Source organism: Microcaecilia unicolor, chromosome 7 (genome assembly GCF_901765095.1).
Source record: "Microcaecilia unicolor chromosome 7, aMicUni1.1, whole genome shotgun sequence".
Taxonomy (NCBI): domain Eukaryota; kingdom Metazoa; phylum Chordata; class Amphibia; order Gymnophiona; family Siphonopidae; genus Microcaecilia; species Microcaecilia unicolor.
The window spans coordinates 244529385-244542742 of NC_044037.1; the positions used below are offsets into that span (position 1 = coordinate 244529385).

The window sequence follows — 13358 nt, forward strand, 5'->3', positions numbered from 1 at the left end:
CAGTTTATTAGAAATACAAGTTTTGAATACCAATAGTTTATATGTAACACAATGACTGTATATCCTATACCTTTTTAATTCCAGCACCCTTTTTACTTCCTCTTTTGGGGAGTGTTGCAGGCATCTACCATCCTTTCTATGGGAACAATATTTCCTATTGATTTTGATTCTACCTCATAGTTTAATATCATGTTCTCTATTTACTACTACTCATTTCTATAGCGCAACTAGATATACGCAGCGCTGTACACATTATAAGCAGGTACTTCTCTGTCCCTAGAGGGCTCATGATCTAAGTTTTTGCACCTGGGGCAATAGAGGTTTAAGTGACTTGCCCAAGGTCAAAAGGGGCTGCAGTGGGAATTGAACCCAGGTCATCAGGATCAAAGCCTTTTACACTAACCATTAGGCTACTGAGCCGTCTCATTTGGAAAAGGATAATTTTCAGTAAAACCTTTCAAGTATTTAAAGGTCTGTATCATATCTCCTTTAGAGAACACATTTAGAATCTCTAGAATGTCTTGATGGCAACCTCTTACCATACCATGTTGATTGCTTTCCTCTGAAAAGGATCTACCCTCTTTATGGGTAAATCATCATTTTTTGTGCTTATGTGATTACATAAAATCAACTTTCAGTCTCAAATTTAATAGGTGGGGACACTCACAATAATGTCAACAAAAGTCCAGCACCTCAATTTTAAACATAAACCAAGTGAAGGAATCTACTTATGACCTTAGCAGAGATTCTTTTCACACTGGGTCACAGCCAGCCCACTGATTCACCAATATCGTCATAACTCAATTAGCTTTCTAACAACACTTTTAATCTTTCTTACAAAACTTATTTTTATATGTATAATAAAAACTACTTAGCTTATATTGCCAAAGGACCTGGCACCAACACGGCCCATGTTTTAGGAGACCTGCATCAGGGCATTGGTCCTAAAAACTATAGTTAATTAAAAAAAACTAACTAAAAAATTCACCTTAAGACTTATCCTCGCTCAGAAGATCTTATCTTGCTATGCCTAAGCCTTGCTCTTTTCCAAGTTGTAACTTTTTAAACACAAAGATTACATCGCTTCCTACCTATCACAATTATAGCTACACCAGCGACTACCAATCAATTTCCAAATTTAACCCACCAGGATCTTTGTATGAAATGAATAAATCCAATGCTGCTCTTTCATATTCAATAATTTCTCCGCATCACCTCCCTCCCACCCCAATTCTATTTTATCAATTTGCCATTTTTTATCCGAGAGAGAATGAGCTTTTGACACCCAATGGGCTACCAGAGGAGCATTCATCACTTTACAATTTATATGAGACCTATGTTTGTTAAGCCAAATTTCTATAGGTCTACTCGATCTGCCTGCATATACAAGATCACACGGACATATAACGGCATATAATACCCAGGATTGATTCACATGTCATGTTGGTACATGATGTCAAAGATTTGTTATCAGGCTCATTTTCGAAAGAGATGTACGTCCAATAAGTGGCATAAATTGGCACTTGGACGTCTCTCACACACAGACGCCCAAATCAGTATAATTGAAACCCGATTTTGGACTTCTCAGAAGGATGTCCAAATCTCAAGGGGGCGTATCAGAGGCGGGACTTGGGCGTCTTTGAGCCATAATGGAAAAAAATAGCAAAAGATGTCCAGGACTAAAACTTGGATGTTTCACCCAGATCTGTTTTTATTATGAATAAGGAACAAAAAGGTGCCTGAAATGACCAGATGACCATTGCAGGGAATCGTGGATGACCTCCCGTTACTCCCCCAGTGGTCACTAACCCTCTCCCACCCTCAAAAAACATCATTAAAAATATTACATGCCAGCCTCAGATGTCATACTCAGGTCCATGACAGCGTATGCAGGTCCCTGGAGAAGTATACTGGTAGGTACAGTGCACTTCAGACAGGTGGACCCAGCCCCCCCCCACTTGTTACATTTGTGGAGGAAACAGCAAGCCCTCCAAAACCCACCAGAAACCCTTTGTACCCACATATAGCTGCCCCATTCACCCGTAAGGGCTATGGTAGTGGTGTACAGTTGGGGGTAGTGGGTTTTTTGGGGGGACTCGACAAGGTAAGGGAGCTGTGTACCTGGGAGCAGTTTATGAAGTCCACTGCAGTGCCCCCTAGGGTGCCCAATTGCTGTCCTGGCATGTCAGGGGGACCAGTGTATTAAAAATGCTGGCTCCTCCCATTTCCAAATGGCTTGAATTTGGATGTTTTAGAGTTGAAAGTCTTTGGTTTCAAAAATGTCTGACAATCAAGGACGTCCATGGTATTTTCGAACACAAAGATGGACATCCATCTTTTTTTCGAAAATGACCTTTTCCCGCCTCCGAATTGACATTCTACAAAGATGTCAAACAAAATAAAACATGGAAGAGAAAATAAGATGATACCTTTTTATTGGACATAACTTAATACATTTCTTGATTAGCTTTCGAAGGTTGCCCTTCTTCGTCAGATCGGAAATAAGCAAATGTGCTAGCTGACAGTGTATATAAGTGAAAACATTCAAGCATTACTATGACAGTCTGACAGGGTGGGAGGATGGGGGTGGGTAGGAGGTATGCATGGGGACATCAAAGCATATCATTGATATTCTAACCTTAAGAGTGGACTAACACGGCTACCACACTCCTCCTCAAAGACGTCCAAATTCCAACTTAGACGTTTCTTTTGAAAATGCCCCTCTGTATATCTTAATGGCCCACAATGGTCCTTCTATAGTGCTATTGCACCAGTGACAATTACCACATTTGCTGTGTCCAATCGTCCCTTGTGTGTATCTATAATGCAACCGTTTATAAGTTTCCTCTAATGATTTCCCTGTTTGATGGGCTATTGGGTGACTATCTGCAGGACAATTATATAAAGACAATACTTCCCAATGTCTGAATAATAAAGTCACTACTAATTTAACATGGAGCATATCATAGTTGGAGATATCAACCTACACCTGGAAGATCTTACCACAACAAGTACCCAACACTGCAAAGAATTCCTACAGCTCTGGGACCTACAAGAATCAAATACGCAACAGACACACGAAAAAGGACACACATTAGACATCATAACACATATAGTCGACCACAACAATAACTTTATATTAACTAACACTAATTGGTCACCCATACTATGGTCAGACCATTACATAGCAAACATCACCCTCAAATGGAGAAGGAAAGACCTACCTAACAAACAAATATGAAAAACCTACACCACAAGAGGGAAAATAGACCCAGCTGAATTTTGGCAACAGATCTACACTGACGGATGGACAACAAAAGCAGACACAATCCAATTCCTCTCTAATTGGGATAATAGATGCAAACTGATACTAGACAACGTCACCCCAATTCAAACCAGAACCTCAACACCATGGTTCAATGAAGAACTGAAAAAACTCAAAACACAAGTTAGGAAACTAGAACGCACGTGGAACAAAAAAAAAAAAAAAAAAAGAAGATGATCCCACCCTTAACGCTTGGAAACTACTCCGAAGGAAATACAAATATGCCATAAGACAAACCAAAAGACAATACTTCAAAACTGAAATCGGACCAAACTACAAAGACACACACAAACTCTTCCAACTCGTGAATAAACTATTAGACACAACTCCAGTCACCAACAACAACAAAGACACTCCAGGAGCTGACGACCTGGCGAAATAGTTCAACGAGAAAATCATAAAACGACGACTCAAAATACCAGCCAGCCCAATCGAATATACTACACTCCTAGAAAGCCTAGACCCAGAACCAGGAATCCACCCAGCAGACAGGATCTGGACCGAATTCACTATACTACCAGAAGATCTTATCTCACAGACACTTAAAAGATTCGCCAAATCTCGCTGTAAATTAGATATATGCCCAAACAACCTCATGAAGTCGGCCCCCCCAACAATTTATAATGGACCTAACAAACCATGTGAATTTCATGCTACAAAATGGACTCTTCCCAAAAAAGAAAGGAAATATTCTACTCACCCCTATACCCAAAGATGCAAAGAAAAATACTAATGAACTAACGAACTATAGACCAGTAGCATCCATTCCCCTACTCACCAAAATAACAGAAGGCATGGTGACCAAACAACTCACAGAATACCTAAACAAGTTTTCGATACTGCACGATTCCCAATCAGGATTCCGCTCTAATCACAGTACGGAAACCGTACTAGTCACGCTTATGACCAAACTCAAACAATTGACAGCAAACGGCAACAACATACTACTGTTACAATTTGACATGTCAAGCACATTCGATATGGTTGACCATGGAATTTTATTACACATCCTCGAATACTTCGGAATCGGAGGTAACGTTCTCAGATGGTTCAAGGGTTTCCTAACCACCCGCTCAAATCAAGTGACATCAAACTCGACTACATCAGCCACATGGACACCTGAATGCGGAGTTCCACAAGGATCCCCCCTCTCACCGACCATATTCAACCTAATGATGACACCTTTGGCTAAGCTACTATCGAATCAGAATCTAAACCTATATATATATGCCGATGATGTAACAATCTTTATCCCATTCAAATGCGATGTAAGAGAAATTTCCGACGAAATCAACCAAAGCCTACACGTAATGAACTCCTGGGCAGATGCATTTCGACTGAAACAACCCAATGCCTAGTTCTCACCTCGCAATAAAACAAAAAGGAATTCACCACCATCAACACACCTAATCTAAGTCTACCAGTCTCAGACACCCTAAAAATCCTTGGAGTCACCATTGATCGACACCTAACACTTGAGAATCATGCAAAAAACATAACTAAAAAGATGTTCTACTCAATGTGGAAACTAAAAAGAGTCAGACCATTTTTCCCAAGGAATGTCTTCCGCTACCTGGTACAAATCACTGGTACTTAGTCATCTGGACTATTGCAACTCACTCTACGCCAGCTGCAAAGAACAAATACTCAAAAAAACTCCAGACAGCCCAGATCACGGCAGCCAGACTTATATTCGGCAGACCAAAATACGAAAGCGCAACACCCCTTCGCGAAAAACTACACTGGCTCCCACTCAAAGAATGCATCACGTTCAAACTCTGTACCTTGGTCCATAAAATCATCCATGGTGATGCCCCAGCCTACATGTCAGACCTAATAGAACTACCACCCAGAAATGCAAAAAAGTCCTCCCGCACATTCCTCAATCTCCATCCTCCCAAATGTAAAGGCTTGAAATACAAATCAGTGCATTCATCAACCTTTTCATATACAAGCACACAGCTCTGGAACACACTGCCACGTAACCTGAAAACGGTCTACGAAATGACCAATTTCCGCAAACTCCTGAAAACTTATCTCTTCGAAAAAATATATCATAAAGAACAACACGCGTAACTCTACATTCTTTAAGATATCCAGGAACGTTCTCTAATGTCTTTTGCTTTCACATTATCATGTACCTAATGTCTATGACTTTAATACTATCATGTATCTCACCATCATGCACCCAAAACTTCTGCCAACACAAATGTATACTCTTTTCTATTTCCAGTACTATGTATTTCACCATCATGCACCTAATACTTGCTGTAAAACCAAATGTATATTCCTTTCTATTTCCAGTTTCCATGATGAATTGTAAGCCAGATTGAGCCTGCAAAAAGGTGGGATAATGTGGGATACAAATGCAATAAATAAAAAATAAATATATGGGAATACTGCCACTAATCTAGAATCTTTATAATTTAATAGTGCTTTAATATGCTTGCTTGATAATAGCCCTTGGATAACTCTGATCTTGAAATCTGCTAAATAAATTTCCAGAATGTTTCTCAAACTCTGAATCTGTGGTGCATATTCTACATATACATAAGAACTGACTTATGGGTAAGCTCTGCCTTAACTGATATGGATGAAAACTGTTAAAGTGCAGAAAGGTGTTACATGCCATTTCCTTTCTATACAATATATACTAATATTATTAGTCCCAGATCTAAATAGACATCCAAAAAAATCTAAAGTGTTAGTGAACTGAAGGCAGGAGGTTAAAATGTTAACCCCCCCCCCCCCCCCCCAAAAAAAAAAAAAAAAAGTCATTCAATTCTTGTTCAGAGGCTGTCCATAGAAAAAAAATGTCATCAAAGATATTTTGAAACCAGGTAGAGGGATAGATGTATTTCTCTTCAAAAGCTGCAATAGTAACCTATGGAACTTTGTAAGTCTAAGTGCTTTGAAAATGAGCCCCATTGTGTCACTAAACATTGATCCAGCACTGCTTTGATGGTGTCTAAAGCCTGGTCTTCAGGAATCCGAGTGTATAGCGATTTAACGTCCAAAGTTACGAAAATCATCTCAGTTGTCAAAGGGATATCTTGAACTTTTCAAAGAGTGTGTAGTACCCTGAAACTTTCCTTGCTGGAGATTTTAGAAATGTACCTACAGATTTGCTTGATGGGTGGGGAGGGAGGTGATGCAGAGAAATTATTGTATATGAAAGAGCAGCGTTGGATTTATTCATTAAATACAAAAGGTCTTGGTGGGTTAAATTTGGGAATGGATTGGTGGTCACTGGTGTAGCTATGGTTGTGAAGTTATCTTTTGATGACGCGTTTAAAAAAAGTCAGATTTCAGGCTTCAGGTGCCACTTTGAAAACAGCAAGGCATAAGAAAGAAAGATCTTCTGAGTGGAGGTAATTATAAAATCTTAACGTGAATTTTAGTTAATTTGTAAAATTAAACTATATTTCTTTAGCACTAATGCCCTGACACAGGTCTCCCAAAACATGGGCTATGTTGGTGCCAGGTCCTTCAGCAATGTAAGCTAAGTAGCTTTTATTATACATATAAAAATACATTTGTAAGAAAGATTAAAAATGTCATTAGAAAACTAATTGACCTATGAAAATATTGGTGAACAACCTGTTTGAATGAGTGGCAAAATGTATCTTGGTTTTCCAAGAGGTCTTTTTAAATAATATCCATGCCTCAAATCCCACCCACACACATACTTTTGACACCAATAAATGTTCCTGTTTTTTTCCTCCTTTTATTACAAGATGCTTTTTATTTTATTTTTTTAATTATGTGCTACAGCAGTAAGGTTTGTTTGATGCGATGACAAACAGTGTTATAACTATTGCCTAGTGGCCCCATCCCCATTACCCCTTGCACTAGGTCTTGTGTACCAGTAAGGACTAGAGCTAAAAGTACTTTCCTCTCTGATTGGTTCCTGGACCAACTGCTCCATGAAGCAGTCATTTATGCAATGCAAAAAACTATGTCCCTATCATATCCCCATGAGACATCTATCCAATCAATACTGATGAAACTGAACTTTCCATTACTACGTTAACAGAAGTTAGGAGAGCTAATACATTTGGTAACATTTCACTGTCTTCATCCTGTCCAGGTGGACTGTATTAAAACCCCACCAGGATAATGTTATCCTATTGTATAGTGCCGTCCCCTGCTGTCCACGAAGAATCACCTTTACTGGTGAGCAATTCTGCTTTATGCGAGGATTTCATGACATTCATTGTATTATAGCAATACTTACCACACAGGGAGAATGAAATAAGGCAACAGAAGAAGCATTTAAGTGCACATGCCCCATGGGCACTTTTCATTTGACTCAACATTTATAACCAGGAATTTAGTAATTTTATATAAATGCTCTAGGGTTTTCAAATTATATTTCAAAAAGTAGTCTGGCATTCACAAAATGAATTAATAACAATGCAAGCTATGGATGACTTGCCAATGACAATTTAACGGTTCAACAATGTCAGACAAATTTAACTTTTCCCTGTACAAGCAAAGCTATTTTCGATTAGCATTTCTCAACCTATGGTACATGAGCCTGCCATGAGTAGGAAAGCGCGGGGTACAAAATGTAACAAAAAAAAAAAAAAAGTACTCTTGGGGGTGCGTGAGCCATGGGAATGGGATGCTCGCTGGCATTTTCTCCCTTCTTTCACCCCGTTGCTGGCACTGTTTTCCAGCAGGCTGCAATGAGCAACAAATCTGAGGCAGCAGCTGACACAGGTGACCACAGCACATGAAAAAGGTGGAGCTATTTTACATACATCCTTAGGCATCAGTACGGGGTGGCAAGTGCAACCCCAAGCAGAACCAGACAGTAGCAGCTCCAAATCATACCTACTACATGCCAGATGATACGAGAGAGACAGAGAGAAAGACTTGGAGAAAAGGATGAGAAACATGGGAAAAAGGGATGGTCTCCTGTTGAGGGGTAGGAGAGAGGAAAGTGTCAGGTGAACCTTTTCTGCCTCGGACACCCAGGAACCTGTGCGCAAACGTCTGCACTAACTTTCTAAATCAGCCTCCAAGTTAGTGCAAGCTAATTCCCATATTAACACAGAATGGATGAACCATGGACACAGACTGTGCCTTACAGTTAACATATGGTAACTGCTTCCATGTAAACACAAATGTACTGTATTCACTCTATGGGAAAATGTTGGGACAACCCTAAGATAAGAGGTTTAGCCAATTAATATGCAACAACTAAAAACTTACTGCAATTCAGTAAATCTAGCCCTATAATATAAAAAGGTGCTCATTTTCAAAGTCCAGACTTAATGTAGGGCAAAGTTTCAGCTTTATTGTATTAACAAAAAAAAATGCAATTTCTAAGATAACTGAGAAGGAATACACTGAACGTCTGTGCAATAGTTGTCTGCAACATGTATGGCATGCAAACATGGAAGAAATCAATCCTGTAACTTATTCATTGAGTTTAAAGTTTTCTGGTGGAAAAAGTTTAAGTTGTGGGAATCCTACTTGGGATCATGAACTATGTGAGCACTGAGTACGCTGTTGAATACCTTGGATGTGTATAATGGGGGGGGGGGGGGGGGGGGGGGGTTAGAAAATAATGGTCAATGCAATAAACAACTCTAGGTAGAAGTGTGTCCAAAAACAGAGTATCAAATAATCAAGGAAACAAATCCTAAAAATAAAATCAAAATGAGGAGGAAAAATTACATCAGAACAGTGATGATGATCTTGGAGACTCTTACAGTGCACAGCTGTTTCAAGCTCGAGATCCTTTACTATCTTTAATCATTTGTCATGACTACCTCCTAAACAAAACTTTTATTATAGATGCCACTTAGCTTAAAATAAATTAATTTACATCAAAAACCAAACACACAATTTCCATATCTATCAATGGATATTTGTTACATTTGTATCCCACATTTTCCCACCTATTTGTAGGCTCAATGTGGCTTACATAGTACCAGAGAGTCGTTAGACTCCGGTGTGAACAAATACATTTGATGTTGTGGTAGGTTAAAGATCATGTGGCAAAGCCACAATGGGAATAGTAGAGCAGAAGAGGTGTATTATGTTCATTATGTGCTTAGTTTTCTTGTGTAGCCGGGATCAGGCATTTAAGTTGGGTCGATAGGATATCCAGTGCTGTACCCCATTTGGGCCACCTGATGCTCACACAATCCAAAAAGTGTTTTGGCAGTATGCCTGCTTCCGGGGTTATACCAGCCAAAATATAATCAAAATATTGTGCACCAGAGAAAGCACTACAGCCACGCCAAAAATCAAAGTGATACCAAGCAAAAGACACCAAAAATCTTCAGATCAAAAGGTAAACGTGCTCTGGAGCAAATAAGTAGCTGGAGATGTTCTGTTGAGGGTTGAAGAAGGATGATTTCCTGTGGAACGGGCTGCCTCGTGAGATCAAATTCACTTCAGATCACCCGACCTTTAAGAAGCGTCTCAGGACCTTCCTTTTTGGCAGAGCGTTTACCACGAGTCCTGCAGGAGCCGCAGCATTTTAGCCCACAGCTCACTCCGTGATACCCTATCACACACCCTCTCTTCCTTTCCCTCGTCAGTCATCTCTTTCTCCCTCCTGTGGCCCTTGTCTACTGTACTTTATGTTATTGTATTATGGTTTGTTTATTAACTATTGTACGCCACATTGAGCCTGCCCATGGGCGGGAATATTGTGGGATATAAATGTTATAAATAAATAAATAAATAAATAAATAAATAAATAAATGATTTGAACAAAGTTTTCTGGTCTCTTTCCAAGAAAATTTATATGCTGTAGTAAGAATGGATGCTTTTCAAAGTATTTACACAGAGGGCCACCATAAGTGGCAGGTAAGAGGGGAACACCCCAAGAACGTTAACACTGCTGCTACAGAAGCAGAAGAACTTATTTCCTGTGATATCATTTCCTTGTGGCCCAGCATTGCCAATGACTTCATCATCAGCATAGGACTCCCCCCCCCCCCCCGCCCCCCAACATCACTGGCCTACTGCATTACTGTCTGTCTCTCTCTCTCCTCCCCTTCTGCTCAGAATGGCACTTTTCTCCAATGGTCCTGTTTAGAGGCCTTACTTTTCCCCTATTGGAGGGCCTCCTGAGGTCTTTACACAGCCAGGGAAGCCAGAAACCCCTACTATGGTATGACTTTGGCCAATGCAGACAAACCACAGATGTGGAAAGAACACCAGAATCCCACGGAGAAGCACATAGCAGGGAAGCAGGAGTGGGAAACATATCCAGGAACTTCAAATACAGACCAATATGAGATTAAAACTTTTGAGTCATTAAGAAATCACCAATAAAAGGTTTAATCTCATATTGCGTGTGCCTTGGTCTGTGTTTGATGTGACTTTGGGCAAATCATGCCACCCGCCATTGGCTCAGGTACATGCAGTGTGGTCAGGAATCTACCAACTGCATCCTATGCTGTGAAGATTGCCCAGAGCTTTCATTTGGAAAGGAAAAAAAAGAGTATATCTAAAATTCAAATTAAACACATTTATATTTAAATAGCCTATAAGAGGAAAAATCCAGGCTCAAAACACAAACATGTGTAACATAGTTGCCCCAAAATTAAATGAGAACTATATGTGTTTAGACAATGGCGAATTGTTTAAGCAGGCAACGTACAGAGAAGAGGTGGAATTTTCTTTAAAAAAAGAAAAAAGGGAAGACAGCAATGAAGCCCAGTGCTTCACAACAGTTGATCGCACAACACTCCTACAGGAAACTAAGTGTGGGACCTGTCAGAAGCACATGCTTGCAGACCATGTGGGACCTCATCCACATTATCAAGGACAAGGAGCCAGCTCTGTGGGTGCTTGAGCACCCCCAATATGGAATATCGTTGTTACACTGAGTCCCAGGTTATAGCTACTGGCACGCCACCCCCACCAATGGGAAGAAAGCAATTTTTACATATTTGTGCTATGTGAAGCTACACTGGTATGGCGCTGGTCCTTATAGCCAAGAGAGGTGAAGAGGAGCCTGCTACTAGACATTTATCTAGGGCTGCTAGAAGTCTCGATACAGCACTATGCAAACACAGGGCCACAATTAGACCAAGCATTCCAGAAAGCCAAGTTATGCAAAATAAGGTTGCTCACAGCGTGAGCATATGCAAAGGTTAGACAACAATTTGTTGCAGGTATCCTAAAATATAGACCTGTTTGCACTCTCAAAGACCAGTGTTCTACACGCTACCTGAATGTTTTTAACTCAAATTAGATTGGGAGCAGTTTTACCTTAAGGAGCATCATACAGCTACCTTGAGTATCCATTTCATTCAGAATGATCACCCCACTGCAGAGGGGGGGGGGGGGGGGGGGGGGGGGGGGTGCGGCTGGAGGACTTTCTGACATTACTCTTGTTACCATGTAAACTTCCAGCAGCTTTACAATCTTCCTATTAAGACGAGGGGTGCATGCTAAAATCTGATGTTAAAAACGGTTTTACCATGTACTGCCCGAATCACACAGCAGAGGAATATTTGAAATGCATTAACGTCTTTAATTCATTGCTGGACCTCGAATTTACAGCTCTCAGCAGAAAGTAAAGATGCAGCTTTCAGGCATTTTAAGTTTGAGCCTTTTAGCTATGCAGTTCATGGGTCATAACTGACCTGTCAGTGAGTCAGAAAAGTGCAAATCAATTCAAATCATACATTAAATGTGTTTTTCCCCCCTCTATAAAAGGGCTATGTGCTTAGTAGACTCCAACAAAATGGGGTGTATATTGGGGTGTTGGCCCAGTCCATGCTTGTACCGCATCATGGTATCAGCTGCTAGGGTAGGGGGAACAGGAGCAGCAGGAAGTGACGGGTTCTCACCGCCCAATCATAAACGTTTCACTACTCCTGCCCGACTTGACAATGGAACATCTTGTGTACGGAGTTTCACACTACGTCACTACCAAGATCCCCCCCCCCCCCCCCCCCCCGTTGTGCTTTTTCCTTTTGAGACTCCCATTATTCTTCCAGTAGGCTTTACCACTTGCAAAAATACACTGCTTCTGAAGATAAAAGAGGCAGGACATAGGGTGCACTACCTCCTCCTAGCGTCCTTTTCCTAAAGGGACCCGCCCTATGATTGCAGCATTAACTTCCGCTACCGAAAGCCCCGGTTCGCATCCCAGTAATACAACCGCCTTCTTTATCGGATACCGTAAATGACGGAAGTTGGGTATTTACCGCCAGGAAAGTGTCCTCTTGCTTCTCCAGCCATCCTGCGCGTCCCTGTACCCGGCCCAGATTGATCTGGGGGTCGCCACCCACAATCTTGTTTATATAGGAAAGGGGTGGAAGAAGCGCGCCAAGAGGCACATTGCCGGATATAAGCACGTGAATTAACTGTTCTCTCTTCACTATAAGTAACCTATAAATTACTGGTGTTTGGAAAGCAGAATAGGAAACTACTTGCAGCCGGTACCTCTGCGGGGTTAGCTGGTAGACCCTGCTTAAAGTTCAGTGCCCAGAGCATTTCCTGAAATCTCAGAGCTCTTACTTGAGAAGTTTACAAGAGGGAGGAAGCCTCTGTATTCCACACCTAATACAACACACACTAATCAGTAGAGAGAAAAGAATCCTGGCTTCTTTCCCTATGGAGAAAGACAGCTGTGAATGCACCTAGATTCATGTAATATACTGTAGTACTGCACAGACCCAAGAGGAGTAGCATGCTTGAATTTTATGCAGAATGAATATACCTGGACTCTTCAGTATTGTGGTGACCCTGCGATTCAGTTTACATCATTTTCTCTTTTACCCTCGCCCACCCTGTGAACCTAACCCACTCCCCTTGGCTAGGCTTTCTGCTTCAGCTTGTGTGAATTGCTACTCACTGCTGCCAACCTCCAGCAGTGAAGAGAGAAGTTTTGAAGATACTCTGGAGATGGGAGGGGAGATTGTAAGGGGGCTGAGAGATGGGTAGAGATGCCAGATTGACAGCATGGAAGGAGAGGGAGAGTAGAGATGTCAGCTTGTAGGCAGGGAGAGAGTGGAAAAAAGGAGAGAAGCTAGCTGGGCACTCAGGAAAA

At 41.0% G+C, this 13358-nt stretch overlaps 1 protein-coding gene across 2 annotated transcripts in view; it reads right to left on the reverse strand.

The window, feature by feature from the left end:
• Window positions 1-12618, reverse strand: part of DAPL1 (death associated protein like 1) — a 33412-nt gene extending 20794 nt beyond the window's left edge. Inside the window, exon 1 of one of the 2 annotated variants that reach the window (XM_030209886.1) lies at window positions 12514-12618. In XM_030209886.1, coding sequence (XP_030065746.1) covers window positions 12514-12547 — 34 coding nt within the window. In that variant the 5' untranslated portion in view covers window positions 12548-12618. Of the gene's footprint in view, window positions 1-11569; window positions 11641-12513 lie in introns of those variants that run through there. The other variant, XM_030209887.1, reaches the window with a different exon arrangement.
• Between the last annotated feature and the right edge of the window lie 740 nt (window positions 12619-13358).